Source organism: Amblyomma americanum, chromosome 1 (genome assembly GCF_052857255.1).
Source record: "Amblyomma americanum isolate KBUSLIRL-KWMA chromosome 1, ASM5285725v1, whole genome shotgun sequence".
NCBI lineage: Eukaryota > Metazoa > Arthropoda > Arachnida > Ixodida > Ixodidae > Amblyomma > Amblyomma americanum.
In genome coordinates this window covers 176,973,154-176,990,943 of record NC_135497.1, presented here as the reverse complement: position 1 = coordinate 176,990,943, position 17,790 = coordinate 176,973,154, and the positions used below count along the sequence as shown (strand labels likewise).

Below are 17,790 nucleotides of genomic sequence, written 5' to 3'. Positions count from 1 at the left end.
ACGAGAGCAGCAGATTGGACAGCCGTCGCCGTAGCTCAGTTGGTAAGAGCACCGGACGCGATATTCGGAGGTCGTGGGTTCGGATCCCACCGGCGGCATGGTTGTTTTTTCTGCTGCTTTATAAGTAATTTTCTTTAAGCTATTTATTAATCCAAGTAATATTATCCCACTGATAAGCATAACACATAAAAAAAAAAAACGTTCCCCTATGCACCTTGGTTTCGGTGACTGTTAGCTCCCTTCATAAATTTGTCAAACGGGCCCCTCATTTCATTTAACTTGTCTGCTAATATATATATATATATATATATATATATATATGAAGTCGAGAGTTCGACGAAAACTCGTCTGGTCGGGGACAAACATGTTGACGAAGAAGAAGGAGCGCCGACCAAAGAAAACAAAAAACAAAAACAGAGCTGCTTGCTTCATTTCAATATATATATGTATATATATATATATATATATATATATATATATATATATATATATATATATATATATATATATATATATATATATATATATATATATATACACACACCCTCGACCATAGCGGCGGACGTAGCACGTCCTGTAATACCGCGAGCGTGACGTAAAACGTCATCTAACGATGAAGGCGGAAACTGTGCGAGAGCCGTCTTATGCTACCTATGGCATCAAGACTGCCAGAACCGAGACCCTCGTTAAGGTATTAGCAGACAAGTTAAAGGAAATGGGTAGCGCTGGTGAACACTCTCAAGGCTCGCTTACACCCAGTAAACATAAATACCCACGAGAGCAGCAGATTGGACAGCCGTCGCCGTAGCTCAGTTGGTAAGAGCACCGGACGCGATATTCGGAGGTCGTGGGTTCGGATCCCACCGGCGGCATTGGTTGTTTTTTCTGCTGCTTTATAAGTAATTTTCTTTAAGCGATTTATTAATCTTAAGTATTATTATCCCACTGATAAGCATAACACATTAAAAAATAATAATAATAACGTTCCCCTATGCACCTTGGTTTCGGTGACTGTTGGCTCCCTTCATATATATATATATATATATATATATATATATATATATATATATATATATATATATATATATATATATATATATATATATATATATATATATATATGGCATGTATTGTTGCTTACTTCTGCCCACAAATTTGGTGTATGTACTCCGCCAAGTTTAGACTTCAGTGATAGCGCACAGACTCATCAATTTTAATTAACTACATTTTTTGCAACAAGTTCTTTGCGTTTACTCCTAACAGCTTTGATGCATTCGTTCTTTGGGTTCAAAAAAGCACATTTGTTCTACTCGCTAAAATGCAACTGATACAAAGCGCATCCACCACATAAGTCCTGTACTAAGCCGTTTAACTGTTAATTTAGATGTGATTTGAGGAGATGTTCGCCTTCGCGTGTCGGAGTCAGCTACCTATATTTCCTAATCTAAATGCGTAGTGAAAAATTCCTATCACTAAAAGGAAACGCTACTACAACCCTGAAGCGAAGAAATGGAGCATCATCGTGTCCTTTTCCATGAACAACGTCTACACGCGTAATGTACTATCAGCAATAAAAGAAATGCAAACAGGAAAATTGAAATGTGATCACAAATGCGCAACATTTTAGCTCCTGGAGAGGAACTACAAACGAGGTTGAATAACACTTCTGAAGGAGAGTCTTCGTGGCTTTGAAGCGAAATTGATCTGTGCTGGTATTGAGCTTCCCCGGGCTGAGAACCTTCTCTTTTTACCGTTCGTGTTTCAACTGTCCTGTTCATGTTTCATTTCTTGCTGATAGTACATACCACACATACCGCACAAAAGGCGCAAACCCATGACATATGACCATGGTCAGAGCATACCTAGTTCACGCTTTACACCAAGAACAATTCATATTCGCTTTTAGTTCTCAGTACCCACACACACGCACATACACCAAAATACACGCATCTAGCCGTTTAACTACGTTTTCTCCTTCCCCTTCTCTTTCCTTGAAGAGAATGACTGGAATACCCTGCTCGGGAATTTACCTTCGTTACTGCTGCAGTTTTCTTGTTCTTTCGTATCTGTATTGTGGCATCTATGAGACAATATCATTTTCTAGTGATAGTTTCCTGTACCATCATTGGCCACGGCCGTCTGATTGCGCTCTAGCTGTATCTGCGGTGCATAAAACAAATAATACAGAATGACAAATATTTATCAAACGGTAAAGAGAGGGCTAAAAGGCGCTTCTCCTCAACCCTTGTTCACTTTCTTTGTGTGTTAAAATTCATAAATTTTTCTTAATAATAATAATAATAATAATAATAATAATAATAATAATTTTTATTCCAGTCACAGAATACGGATGTCACGGAGGTGATGAGAAAAAAAGTGGGGACGCTTTACTGAGTTGCCACCACCTGTGAGGCAACGGCATGAGTGTTGCCTCAAAGCGTTTTCGATAAAACAAAACGAAAAAATCGGTTTCTTTTTTTCTATATCGTTTGCAAGTTCCGTTAAGCGATACACTTCCTGGAAATTTCTGTCCAACTTTCTGTCTCCGTGTTTGCCCCGTAGTAGCGCACCTAATAGGTCGCCTAGAAACTGCGACAGATGGCGCTACACATATCACGTCAGTTTCAAGGCCCAGAGCGGGAAGTTCGAATCAATAGGTTTTCACAATCTAAGATCAAGCATAAGTTACATAAGACCAAGCACAAATTACAACGGGGAAACGAGGAGCTGCTGGATATGATAAGGACAACATATACATGTCAGGATCCCGGCCCCTCTCTACCTAGCTATATTGGGCACGAGAAGAATTGAATTGGCAGAAATTAGGGCGGTCCTGCAGGATCTCAAAAAGAGATCTGCTGTAAGGCGAGACAGTCTCACAAACACCATGCTTAAAAATATGGACGATGCCTCCTTACACTTCATTCGCGAAGTAATGAATAAAATTTGGGAAGGGGCCGAAATCCCAGAAGAGTGGAAAATCTCCAAATCGGTCCTTATTCCTAAACCGGGTAGGAAACTTGAACTATCCAACATGAGGCCCATATCTCTCACCTCTTGTCTGGAAAAGGTCATGGAAAAAGTGGTGCAACTCAGAATCTCTCGACATACGGAAACCAAGGAACTCTGGCCAGTTGAGATGGTAGGGTACAGGCCGGGATTAAGTGCCCAGAAAGTCATGCTCAGATTAAAGCGCGACATCCTGCCCGCTCCTGAGGATGATACATCATATAGAGCCATCCCGGGACTTGATCTCACTAAGGCTTTTGATAATGTTGAGCACAAAGCGGTTCTCGAAGGCCTCAACTCAGCTGGAGTAGGAAGCAAATGCTTCAACTATATATGTCAAAGATTTCCTCACCTTCAGGAAAACTGAAGTTAGCTTCGTGGATCTCAGGTCCGAGCCCACCAGTACCGGGGGCGGAGGGTCGCCCCAAGGATCTGTCCTCTCCCCGGTACTTTTCAGTTTTGCAATGAAAGATCTCTCGTCACCGCTGAATACGATAGAGGGCATCAAATATAGCATCTATGCAGACGACATCACAATATGGACTGAAGGATCGAGGCTCCAGCGCCGATATTTCGCATAGGCTGCAGGAAGCGGCGTCTATAGTCGAGAATTCCGCCCTAGAAAGAGGACTATCTTGCTCTCCTCAGAAATCTGAACTGTTCTCAACGTGCCGCAAAGCACAACTAACCCGAAAATCCCGCCAACCGCACCTACACAAACCAGTGGAGGTATACGTGAGAGGGAGTAAGGTTCCGCGAGTCAGCACCATTAGGATCCTAGGGTATTTCTTACAAAAGAATAGGAATAACACCACCATCCTTAAAAAGCTTCAGACGTATATCGACCAGGTAACGGGGATATTAAGGCAGATCTCCCTCAGGAATAAAGGCCTCAGAGAACACTGCCTAATAAGGCTGGTTCGTGTCTTCATAATCAGCAGGATGGCTTATGCCACCCTATTTCTCAATTTCAATCCTGGCGAAGCGGAGAAGTTCGATACAATGATCAGAACATCATTCAGAAGGGCTTTAAACATCCCCCCCCCCCCAACTCCTCGACAGAGAAGCTTTAAGTTATGAGAATGCATAATACCTGGGAAGAGATTGCCAAAGCGGCCAGGGGGGCGCAGATCTGGCGGCTCAACTCAACTGTAGCGGGCCGAAAAATACTACAAGAGCTACGGCTTCCGTCAGGAGAACTACCGTATGTCGCTGAACCCCTGGAGCTTGAGACGCGGAAACTATTTAAAATTGCACCGATTTCTAATAATATGCGCCCGATCCATGACAAGGAACGAAGGGGGCATAGAGCAAAATTTATTCAAAATAAACTAATGAAAGACCCTCCTAGGAATCAGCCTATTGCGATGCTGCGTGTTGGCTAGAAGGGACCGCAGTCATAGCAGTGGTAGATGAGAACCACTCCCAGAAGGTAATTGGATTCGTTAATACGCGTAACGCTTTAATAGCTGAAGAGGCTGCGATAGCGATAGCATGTACAGGTACTAGAGCGCAAACTATTCTCTCAGACAATAAGGCGGCTTTTAGGAACTTCGGAAAAGGCCTAATTTCCAAGGAGGCGGCCAGTATACTGAAGAAGCACCCGCTAAACCGGGAGGTATCAGTCATTTGGGTTCAAGCTCATGAAGGTCTACGAGGCAATGAGGCTGCCCATCGCCTCGCTCGAGATGTATACACCCGAGCGGCTGTACAGACCCCGCTACCCGGAGACAAAGACCCCCTCATCACCTACAAGGAGCTCTCTGAGACTCTCAGACTAGGCCGAAGGATCTATCAACCACCAAGTAGGTCCCTAACACCCTCGGAATGTAGGGCCTGGCGAAAAATTCAGGTCAATCGCTCCTTCCCTTAAGTTACTCTGCATAATGAGCTTGCAGGCGACCCAGAGGCTTGCAATCTCTGCAACGTACCTCTGAGTCAAAATCATCTGATCTGGCAATGCCCCAAAACTCCGGGAGCTAAACAGACGTATCCCATTGACCAAGTTGCCTGGGAGTCCTACATCCGCAGCCCAAATGCGGATCTACAAAAGATCGTCCTACGCCTGGCGGAGAAAGCTTACTCCAAGACCTTCTCTGCGGAAACGGCGCAGGAGGGCCGGCAAGGGGGAGACCCTCCCTCTGGCTGAGCCCCTGCCCCGAGGTCCATGTCGGTGTAAATAAAGTCTTCTCTCTCTCACGCAATAGTTTTTTTTTTCTGCAAAAAATGGTAATCTCAGCTCAGCGCCATATAATTATGTTCACACACACACACAGCCGCCGCGGTGGCTGAGTGGTTATGGCGCTCCGTTCCTGACCCGAAAGACGCGAGTTCGATCCGAGTCGCGGCGGGTTGAATTTCGATGGAGGCGAAATTCTAGAGACCCGTGTACTGCGCGATGTCAGTGCACGTTAAAGAACCCCAGGTGGTCGAATTTTTCGGAGCCATTCACTACTGCGTCCCTCATAGCTTGAGTCGATTTGGGACGTTAAACTCCCATAAACCATAAACCACACACACGCACAAAGGCACACACACACACACACACACACACACACACACACACACACACACACACGCGCACGCACGCACGCACGCACACACACACACACACACACACACACACACACACACACACACACACACACACACACACACACACACACACACACACACACACACACACACACACACACACACACACACACACACACACACACACACACACACACACACACACACACACACACACACACACACACACACACACACACACACACACACACACACACACACACACACACACACACACACACACACACACAAAAGCACGTAGAGAAATAGTATGCTGTATTTAACGTCCGTAAGCTGTGCATAGGCTATGAGGGACGTCTTCGACTTTTATAGAAGACGGTGCATACATGGAAGTGCGGACAGGCGCATAACTTCATGGATAGAGATCTGGGCAAGCGGCTACGGACGACGCTCCCGCGTCTCGCGGCTGCCGTTCTGTAACTGCCGTGAACAGCGCTGTGGCTGAGATGCTACGGCCTTTTGCCGCGTAACTGCGATAAGCTGCAGGGAGCGGCGAAGGCGCATAAAAGGAAAACCCCTTCTAAACGTCACTGTCTCTCAACCTCATTTCGCGGTATGTGAGTAAGTAGCCCCATTTTATTTTCCAACGTTAGTTTACCCGTCGCGGTAGCTTTGTGGCGATAACTTTGGTCTCCTCAGCCCAAGGCCGCGGATTCTGTTATGACTGCAGAGGCTGCGTTTTGATGGAGGCCAAATGTAAAAAAAAAAGCATCCGCATTTCGGTTTCGCTGCAGGTCACATTACCAAAGGTGGCCATAATTAATGCGAAGTCCTTCATTACTGCATCCGTCCTAGCTTACGCGTAGCTCTGGGCCGATAAACTCCGCTCACCACATACAACACCACATCAATGCCTTATCCTGCTCATCACGCCCATGTAGCCAAAACTGCAGCTTAAAAGTTCGGTGTGCTCCTGCTGTAAGGAGTCGGGTGCAGTCGCAAGACTTCATTATAGTTTAAACTACATCTATGGCGTTTTATGGCATGCCCAGAAAACAACAATTCAAAATTTTCTTTTTTTACTTGTTTTTCATGCAGCCACACAGGAACGACATAACCCCCAGCTACACTTTCTTAATGGATTGCAACAAGTCTGATTCCTCCATCGGAGCCATAGCTCAAAGAGCATACTGCTAGACTGTCTGGTGCAGACTGTTATAAAATACATGTCAGTGCAAGTAAAGACAACAAGCACCGAAACGACGTCTCGTCCAGTCTCATCGTTCCTCCATCCGTTGTCTTACTTCCGTTAACATTTCTAATAGCCATCGATGACCGTATTGGCCATTAAATGCCCTCATCATGCCTACCCTTCATGCAATGTCCAGTGAGACGGCTTTTTAGCTATGAACAATAAAATATATAATGATTATAAATAGCACGCTGGCCAAAAAGTTTCCACCGAACATCGAAAGAAGAGTTTCGGCAGGTCATTCAGCGTCAATGGATGTGGGGGTCTCTCACGAAGTTCTCATGGTGCATGCAGTTTGCTGTAATAAATCGACGCACCCATTCTTAAAAAAGATGGACGTGTTCACGGGCACCACCGCTATAGTGCTCTAGCGCACAATATCTCCGCTGCTAGGCTAGCGCTGCACACATGCATAACCCCGCCGTTAATGCACGTGGCTTCCACGAGACTGCGCTGGCTACCCGCTCTCCCGCCTCTATGAGCAGTTTCGAGCTGCCCACATTGCGACAGTGGGAAAGATCAATATTCTTGGACCGAACTGAATTCGCAATGGATTTCAAAAAATTCATAATCAGTGGTCTACCCAGGTATTGAACATAATGTCAGTGCGTCAGCTTTAATAATCTTACCTCAGAGCATATCATAACAAAAGGAGAAAAAAAAACAGCAATGCGTATGATCTCAAGAATATATCTCATCACCAGGAAGAATTTAAAATAGCACTCCCTTGCTTGTGAAATATGCCGTTGCGTAGCTGTCTCCTTTTAGCATTGTTATCTTGCTATTCACGGCAGAAGGTCACGAGAGCAGCATATGTAAATCTCTCGATGCTCAGCCATAGAAACGACACATTACGTCACCTTATCATTGACTTTTTATTCATTTGTTTTCAAAGATCTTGTGAGCCCGTTTTCCTCCTTCATTAAGTAAGCAAGCCTGCTAAGGTTCCTGCTTACTTTCATGGCGCTGTGGACGGCAGCGGCATGAAGCATGGCGAGGGCTGAAATAACGCAGGAAAGAGTGACAAGGAAGATATGAAAAATATTCATAACCGTTGTAGAGACAGAGACGCAGAATTTGTTTTCTCTACATTTTCCTTCGAAACCTCTTGTTCTGGTTAATTTTACGTATTTTCACAAGGGTTATGCTCCCTACAATTTAAGCACAGCCCTAAGTTGCCCCCTCTATATACTACTCTGCTGTTCCTATGCGGTGCGATATAGTTTGCTAGGGGATGTCTTTTTATGGGATGAAAGGATGAAAGTAGGGCGATAACTAATGTGATAACAGGGGAGGGCGAGAATGAAAAAGCGGAGCAGATGGTGGTAGAAGAGAGAAGCACGCAAGGTGGAAAGTGCAGGGGGAGGGTAGGGTGGCGGCACGCGAGAGGGGTCGTTCTGAGTTTGCGCCCGCTTTTGCTTAACGACTTCCTAAACGAGGGTACAGATAGCAGTGCACAAAAGCGACTGCGGTAACAGGCAGGTATAGTTTAACAACTCCTCCATTTTAGGTTACACACATTGGAGGGCTTGTAAAAAACAATGCACTGCCTTGCGTGAGTAAGGCGATTCGTTGCTCAAAGATTGTGGGCCCCTTAGTTGTCTTACAGGTGCCTGGCTAATACTGTTCGAATCAGCGTAAAATCTACTACAAAACTGCTAGTCGCAACTTTAGTCAGCCGTGAATCCGCAGTCAATCCGTCAAGCCGCACATATATTGGTGTCTATGGGAGCCGTTTGGGAGAGGACGCCGCAACCCAGCAAGGGTTGCACCCCGCCTCTCTACCCCACTGAGGACCGTTTGTTCGGTGCGATAATTTAGAGGCCTTATGCTGCAAAGCGGCAGTGTTTCGCCCTGTACACTTAAGGGTGGCTTAAGCGTAGTGCAAGATTTCTGCCTCAGTATAACGCAACATCAAGCTGCGCTCAAATTTCGCATTAGGGAGTACCGTGATCGTCGGTCAAGTTTTTTATACATTAACTTAAAAAATATATTCGCATGTTATAAGCACGCCCTCTGTGACGTTGTAGTTACTAGACGAATTGAAAGCGCAGGTGTATTATATCTGTTCAAAAGAATGAATTATTTATTTTTTTGCACTTAAGTAATTGACCTGCGGTTTAAAATGAAGTATAGACAGACCTCGACATAACGAAACTGTTTACAACAAAATACTGGATATAATGCTGCATTGGCTATCCCCTTGGAAGCTCCCATAGAAGCCCTTGTAACTGACAGTTTTTCCGAAGTAAAATTTTTCTACAAAGGGATATAACGAATGCCAAGTGAACCTTGCTGGTCACTTCGCTCTGAGTGCATCGAGTAGTAACGGCACTCAACACTTACGTGCCCATTCGACTCGGCAAACTGAAACCACGGCTCATAACTCGCTATGTCGAGCGCCGCCGAAAACGTGTGGAAAACTTATCCCGTCCCTAGCGGGGCCTGCATGGTGCGTCGGCTTCGACGCGACAAAATTTTCCCGCCGGCGCAGCCTTCTTCGCCAAATCTCGGGTACGCGGCCCGCTGAACGATGTTTCAGTTTAGCGACGTGGTGGTATGGTTTCACCGTCTGGCAGTGCGTTATTTGTTGCGCCCAACGGTATCGACGTTCCTCTGGCTTCATAAGCGGTGGAAAATAAAAGCCTAAGAAAATTTCTGGGGACCAAAAGGCGGCCATAATCAAAGCGGCTGCATCAGGAGTAAAAAAATGTCAGATAGCGAATGACTCTGACGTAGCTTCTCGGCGGCGTGAAAGAAACTAGATAGAAGAGTATTTGAGAGCCCTTTTAAAGTGCAATATCGTTAGCTCTTGGGCCAGTTGGTGCATGTTGAACTTGAAAAAACGGTGCGCCAGTGAAAACACAAGGACGCATGCGCAAGAAAAAGGTGGTACACACGGAGGAATGCTGACGTCCGTCCGTGTCTACCACCCTTTTTTTGTGTATACGTCCTTGTGGTTTCGCTGGCACGCCGTTTTTTCAAGTTCAACTTGTAAAGTGGTTTTTCCCTTATCCTTCGGTTTGGCGTACCCATTCACCACAAGACATTTTTTTATGCAGTGAAGTATGCCAACCAACGTACTCTTGCGTTATGCGGGGAAGCCAGACAAAACGGATACTTGCTCTTAAGTCGCCACCGTGTGCCGTTTCACAGCAGCCCGTATAGGCGTCAGCGCCTAGAAAACGAGGCTAAATACTTCTAACAGCTCTCTCCCGGCCATCTGCAACGTTTCGCCTCCAAGGCCCGTTTTCTAGGCGCTGAAGCCAATGCGGGCCACGAAAAAACGGGCGCGCGTTGGCAAGGCTGACATATTTGGTTTATGGACCTATATTCGGCCGAGTCGGGCGCGGTCGGTGGGTTTGTTGAAGGCTCCCTCAACGCTCACCGACGGCATGCTAAACGCTAGCCGGGTTTAGCTTGCTCTACACGGTGGCATGTACGCCTGTTCGCATGCAACAATTGCGGTCAAGGTCGCCTACGGCTGTAGCCAAATAACGTTTATAACGAAAAGATTGCGAGCCTTCTTCAAATTCGTTGTAGTGAGGTTCAACTTTACTACCAGTCAAGCCTCACAGTAGCCAGGCGATGCTGCTCTTAACTTGTGCCTGGCTATGGAACTTGTTGCCGTCTTCAATAAAGGAGCCAGATTTTGAGTGTCACCCGCTGTATCCACCTGCTCAAATGTCATTCTAGGCACGCGTTACTTAAAGAAAACGCTTAGCACGATGAAAAGAAGCCATGATAACGCCCACTAACGGCAAATATAATCTCCTGGACTGAGAGATACAGAAGTGCCCGTCACATTTACAGCCTAACATATCAGAATCTGAATTTTGATTCGCTTCACTTTAGTTTTATACTATATTATAACTTACAGAATGCTTACTTATGGATGCCCCTACACTCTTACTTAGTTACACAACAGCATTTTTTTTTTCAGAAGCTTCCCTGCCGGCTATAAAATGTGAGAAATAAAATTTAATTCATGCCAAAGTAGCCAAAGCAAAATGAGCTACACACTGCCCCGCCAGAACGCAATGAGCGTCGTAGAATGTCTGTTACCCCGAAAGACTTTTGTAGTGGTGCATTGACCGTCATATTAGCAGGGATCTCTAACCTCTTGTAACATTTCCTAAAAAACAGGTTTTCTGACGACACTTAGACGCCTTTGGTGACCTATGCATAAAGTAGCAGCCTGGTACCAACGAAGGAGGATGCTGTGGCACAGACGGACTGTCAATTTTCGGAGGAACTGTTTTTGTCAATAACAGACAAATACAGCTTCTCGCCGAGGTGCGATAAATCGAGACCCTTTGATGCCGGGTAGAATCCTACAAGCCTTACCGTGAGAATCCTCATGGCCGGTTAAACTTGGCCGCCGTAGTCCTTCGACCGGTGGGGACCGAAGTCGGCGGTCTTCGCACTCGGGTGTATCTCCACGCTCGTCGCTGTCCGAAGACCGTGCGTTCCAGGCGTGTGGCGTTGGGCGGCTCGAGGAGCCGAACAGCGGGCGCCGTTGGTCACCGTGGTGGGTGGTGGTGGAGAATTCACGAGGGCCTCAGCAAAGCAGCTCAACTCGACAGCGTCAGAGAACCGTGCCGCGTGCCGCCAGGGCCGAGAGTGTCTCGCTTGCAGGTCCCAATTCCAGTTTTATGGAGCATAACGGTTCAGTGACTTTTTTGTCGGCGATCCTGAGAGCGCATCTCGCCTGCACTCATCCGTTGGCCCCCTGCAGGAGAGAGTCGGGAGGCGGCGGCTGCCGCATGAGGCTAAACAACGTAATGCTGGAGGTTTCTCCCCCGGAGGGGGCTGCGTTTTTACTCCTCTTAGTCTGGCGCAAGGGTAAGATTGCCGGCCCTCGGGGTGTGGAAGGGATCGACCTGGTTACCGGGATACTGCCGTCGCTGGCGACCACGGAGACGCTCTCTGCCTCTACTATACCGGCGCGCTTCTCGGGAGATGGTCTGTTGCCTTTTGTTTCTTCTTATATGCTTTTTTTTGTTTTATGCTTCTCTTTTACTTCTCGCCCGCATGTCTGCCCAGCGCTCCCTTCGCCGGCCGCCCTTGCGCTCCTCATTTTACGCTCGCGCTCCTTACGAGAAACAAAGGAGCCCAAATCGCTCGACCGTGAACGCCTGCCGCCGGCCGCATCAGCGGGCGCAGACGCGAAAAGAGCAAGGGAGCTGGGCGAATTGTTTGGCCTTGAAAATAAAGGAGACCAGGGGCGACGGTGCCACTCCCCCCCCCCCCTCTCCTCCGGGCAGAAAACCACCGACCCAATTTCACCCGGAGCGCCCGACTTTTTCCCAACCGGGCTGCGCCCGGCCGGCCGGCGTTCTCCAGGATGCGGCCACCGTTGAAAGCGCGTTCATTGCAGCCGAGCGAGAAACTGCAGACGGGCTCTGTGGGGCGGTGTAGTTTTCTCCCGGGTAATTGCGCTACAACAGGTATATACGCGCGCCAACTTTTACCGTCCCCCCCCCCCCCCCCCATGCGTTCTCACGTCTTATTCTTCAGTTGTAGTGCCATTCATACGCGAGAGCGTGACATTCACAGGCAGCTCTTACCGAAAAATGGGGCTCGAGTGGACTAACAAGGCATGCACTCTTCACCCTATCATGTCCAAGCGTTGGAAATGAGGGATAGAAGTTTTGAGCAATAGGCATTTCGTCATTCCCCACATTTCTGAGATGTAGAAACCTAATAGATTCACTGAGAAAAATAATATCGCAGCATTATTTAAACCTTGCAAGCCAAGCTAATTTCTGAAAGTTTTAGAACGACAAAGAGGCACACCTATACTCGGGTGCATTCATTAAATAAATAGCAAAATTAAAGATCTATGTACAGTCTCCTGGGGCGGCCGTAGAAATACCAAAGTGTTTTGCCTGAATCACTGGTTTTTGCTCTCAGTTATATTGCAGCATGTGTTCTGACTCGCTCTGTACTGGCGCGCCGCGATGCGGGTTCATACCCAGCAGTTGGGGACAAAAGCATTTTTGAGCGGGAAACCGTTTATGAACGCAATGTCTTCATATAACGTAAGATTTCCCTACAGCGATCAATATATCCGCAGATCACCCGACGGCAGTCCTGTATTTTTTTTCCTATTCACGTTTTTGCTATCGTCAAAAGCGTTCCACAGTGGTTTTCCATGGCAGTCTTAACTGCTCGATGCGATCGCTGGAAACACTTTAAAAGAAAGATTTTGCAACAAATCACAATAATGAACCACTATTAACATAAGTGAAACAGCGCGAAAGAAGAAGCCCCAAGGCGCTGTTTCACTTATGTAAGAATGGTCCAACTAGCCCAGAAAAATGTTTTACTTCAATGGACCATTACCTTCCATATTTCCATAACACTGTCTTAAAATTTTTCAATTTTCAAAATTTTGGCCCGAGAAAGCTGGAGTTGTTTCTTTGGGGACTGCGGAGCCGCGGTAGCCACGCCTACCTGGCCGCGATTTACTTACTGCCCTTCGGGCGCTGGAAACCTTTGCCGAGTATTTCGCCACAGCGCGGTTGCGTTGCAGGAAGTGCTTGAATTATTATAGAGATAAAAATTGTTTTTAGTCATGGCATTTAGTTTGGAATTTAGCTTAATTTTGCCGATGTTTAGCACGCACTGGCACTGTCAGTGCCGTCTTGGTACTCTACAGCAGAGGAAGCTTTTTTGGACAGTTGCGAGCATTAGGTGTACGGCTCGCATGCATTTCCTATCCCAATGTGCTCTTGACCCTTCGTGACATCCATAAAGAACCGCCACAATTAGGGCTGTGTTGTCACCTGCATAGTAGTGCGCCAGTCACATCAACGAATTATCTTTGTTTGGTTTGGTTTGGTTTATGGGGGGTTTAACGTCCCCAAGCGACTCAGACTATGAGGGACGCCGTAGTGAAGGGCTCCGGAAACTTCTACCACCTCGAGTTCTTTAATGTGCCCTGACGATGCACAGTACACGGTCCTCTAGAATTTCGCCTCCATCAAAATTCGATCGCCATGGCCGGGATTGCACCCGCGTCTTTCGGGTCAGCAGCCGAGCGCCATAACCAATGAGCCACCGCGGCGGCTAAATTATCTTTGTGAGCCTAGCTAAGCAGCAGAGCTAATAGAAGACAAGTTTTTTTCACTCTTTATTTAAACACAGCTCCTTTAGGATCCTTTCGGTTTATATTTAGCCAGCCTAGCGCTGCCTATCGAACTATTGCGCCTGCATGTCACCGGCGGCATGCTAAATCTTTTTAAAATACTTAGCAAACATTATCGCACATCCCAAAGAGAAGTGCAGCTAAAGGATGCTATCTGGCGCATAATAACACAGTTTTGCTCAATTCATCAAATTTCCAATAAATATTAGCATGAAATCAGTTTACACGGCCTCTTCAACCAGAAGAGGAGTCTATTTTATTCGGAGGCTCTCATCGCGTGCGACTGCGTCGCATAACCGTTTGGGCGCAGTAGACTTTACCGAAGTGGAGTATATGTTGCTGTGACTCACGCAAATACCAACAACCCAAAAATACTACGGTCAGCTCTTTGGCTCGTCGACTGCCCTCTGAGATAGGTAAATATCAATTTAAATTGATTACATCGTGCTTACATTCTCATCCACGAAATGTGTTTAATGCCAGAAATAGCAAGCTCAGCACCTGGATCTCGAAAGAAAACCACTGGTGATTGAAAACACGCTTTCGGTTGGACTACATTCAGTCCGCAGCTCTCCGATCCGGCTACCTTTAACACATCACTGCACCATCGAATCAAATCAATGTCTGCATTTTGATGCATAAAATTGTCCACACGTATTAAAAAAAAGAACAGACACGCGTTTATCATACACGGCAGCGCATGTAAAAGTTCTCAACAAACGACATACCAGCGCAGAAATCTACTTCTTAGCCTGCCTTGTCGGTTACCCTTGGATATGACGTCAACGGGAAACACTACACGCCAAGTAACTGTCGTGCTGTCTGGTACAGAGTAAATATGAGTACTGTTGCGTAACGCGCACCTATACACGTTAGATAGCACAGCGCATCAACGACAGAAATGAAGGACGCCTGTACGCAAGCTGCGTTCTATGCGCGCCGACAGATGGCGCCAGGTGTCAGGAGGAGGAGCGCGCTCGCAACCTGCGTGCGAGGTTAAAAAATCTTGAATAAAGCGGTTTGTGTAATATTGTGAGGCTTTAATATTCTTTTGCGGGCAAAAATGCAAATGATTGTCGTTAGCAAATTATGTACCGTACGTGATGCGGAAGTGTTGACCAGGAGGCTCTGTACTACGACGAGTTCGCGTAATCTGGCGTAATCATACACCTTCAGAGTGACCAACGATAGCAGGGACAAAAGGGCCGTTATCAGAAAATTTTGATTCATATTAGCTGTAATATGCCAGACCGACGTGCCATTCCACAAATGATTAGAGGAAGGAGCTGAGGTTGCAGTGACGAAACAAAGAAGGAGCTAAGAAGAGGTACAAGAAATTCCAACTCGAAAAAAAAATAGCTGATTCCCTTATGACATGACTACCAAGTCTACAAGCCCAAAAAGCTAATAATGTTATACCTTTTAAACCTAATTGTTAGAAAGCATAGCAGCAGCCATTACAATAGCCTTCGCTAACGTAAAGGTCTGCTCACGATCTTACTACTAGCTAATACGATTCGGGAGCCATTCCGGAGCACAGGAGTCTCAAGTTCCGTCAATTACTGCGGCAGAAGTTCGTCGAATCGGAACGTTAGAAATCAGGGTTCATATAGAGACAATAAAAATTGGCTGTGGTTTAGCTCTGGTTAACCCTAGTTGAATTGCGGAAGCTTCGTTTCCTCGGCACGTTGTCTACGCAGCGTCTCATTCCAACACTCTGAGCTTGAGGGTTCTTCTTCAGTTGCCGCAGAGTGCAAGCGAACTCGTTTAGCTGCATCGGCGAGCCGCCATGTCTCGAGACTTCTTGCACGTTCTTCCTCCGTTTCTTCGGCACGTCGCCTACGCAGTGTCTCATTCCGACGCTCGCGAGAACTCAAACCGGTCTCTTCCGCAGTTGAAGAGTCACTCCGAGACGTGGCACGACTTCTTCCAGCCGCATCTTCTTTACGACGCTTCTCAGTCGTGCGGCGCGTTCTTCTGGTATCTTTTGAGCGCGTTGTCTCTTCCTTGCTTCGTTCTGTCGTTGTTACGTCTCTTTCGTGCTCTCCATAACGACAATACACCGAGGCGAAGCGCATATATATATATATATATATATATATATATATATATATATATATATATATATATATATATACACCCCGCGAGGCGACGCCTCCTCTCCCTCTGCCCCAGCGGAGCACATCTGGTGGAGCGAGCGGCGACGGTAGCAGCGTCGACGGCGGCGCCATCTGTTGGAGCGCGGCTGCAGTGTTGCTAGGCAACGGCGGCTCAAGGTCGTTCGTCGGCCATGGCATACGGCTGAAGTGCGCGACGAGCCTAAATGGCTCGCTGGCTGGCGTATTGTTGCTTTCGCAACAAAAACAAAATACGTGGTACCTTTGTTGCATAACTCTTTACTGTTCCTTGGCTGTAGTTCAAAATCTGGTTGGTACACTTAAAAATTGTTTTACGGTTCGCAAGTTTGATATCCCGCTTCGCGCATCCTCTAACGGGGTTACGGATTTACAAGGGTTGACGTATGCAAGACAGAAGTGGAGCGAGTATAGCGCTCGCGCTTACACTGTACATCTGCTGTTTCTTACGAATACTCACTGATTATAAGTGCAGTTCAAAGGCCCATGTTTTTTTTTTTCAATGTTTAGGAAAATTCCTCAAAGTGAAGCAGATTTCTTAAAAAGCAGTAATTACTCATTAGCATCTACCCAAGCGCAGCCATGGTTTGAGTTCGTTTATTTTATCGTTAAAGAGACCTTGAACCCCCTCTCGCCAAAAAGATAAACGCCACGAAGGCGGAAGGGCACCTTACGAACGAAGTGGGTGTGCTGTAAAGCCTTCAGCTTTTGCCGCTAGCTCTAATTCTTCCCCCTCCATTTCACGTTGACTAGCGCCTCGGGGAGCGTCTCCAGTTTGCCAAGGCCACGGCCGGCCCCGTTGGCAATCACAATCCTGCTACCACCGCTATCTTGAGCGGTGTCGCTGGCAGAGGCGCGGGTCAGAGCAGGTGGTGAAGCTTTCACACCCCAGTGGACTAACTAAAAGTTGAAATCATTGCTGATGACTTGAACGCAGAGGAGGTCCGTAACGTTTCAATCCGGTCCCGTTTGCCGTGAAAACATTTCGATTATGAGCTGCCATCCGCTTACAGTTCCTTCATTCACTCATTATAGAGGTCAGGAGCACAGACAAGCAGGTCAAGAAGTCACAGCTTGACACTGTTTGTGCCTCGTCAAAGCATTATGATCAGGCCTTCAGTGACGCGTGAGCTCTCAAGAACAGGCGGCCACGACTGCCATATTTTGAAGGAAGCAATGCGCAAAACTTGATGTGCACCGGAGTTTCGGTGCTCGGTAAAGAACCCTGGCTGGTCGAAATCTACATCCGTAGCCCCCCCTTACCGCGCACCCCTACCACAGGCGTAGATGCGCTATTGAGGCAGAGAGGTGCATTTAAACCATTTTCGAAATTAACTGATCCCTGGGGAAGCGACCGTGCCTTGGTCGCCGCTTCTACGCTAGCTCAACACGAGCGTTCGAGCGTAGGTGAACACGTGGTGATCGCTGTGGACAGCGCCATATTCTGAAATTAAATGTGGCTGTTCATTGCGTAAATAAACTATTATCTCAGCCTTCCCATCCTCGTTGCGTGAGAATGCACGAGCGCATCAGGAAAAGAAACATCGAAACCCCCGTTCTAAGTTTAGATAGAAATTGAACAAAACGCGAACTACATATAGTAGTACCGGAAGAAACAGTTCTCTATTTTACATGCAGTTTTTTTTAAAACTCTTTGTGGAACAGGCTGTAGTAACCTAACGGTATCATTGCGGAAACGAACGAAA

General features: G+C 46.8%; 1 protein-coding gene across 1 annotated transcript in view; it reads right to left on the bottom strand.

Moving 5' to 3' along the window:
- The window catches only part of LOC144093720 (uncharacterized), a 47,636-nt gene extending 35,844 nt beyond the window's left edge, over positions 1–11,792 (bottom strand). Inside the window, exon 1 of the mRNA XM_077627359.1 lies at positions 11,144–11,792. Coding sequence (XP_077483485.1) covers positions 11,144–11,158 — 15 coding nt within the window. The 5' untranslated portion in view covers positions 11,159–11,792. The remainder of the gene's footprint in view (positions 1–11,143) is intronic.
- Between the last annotated feature and the right edge of the window lie 5,998 nt (positions 11,793–17,790).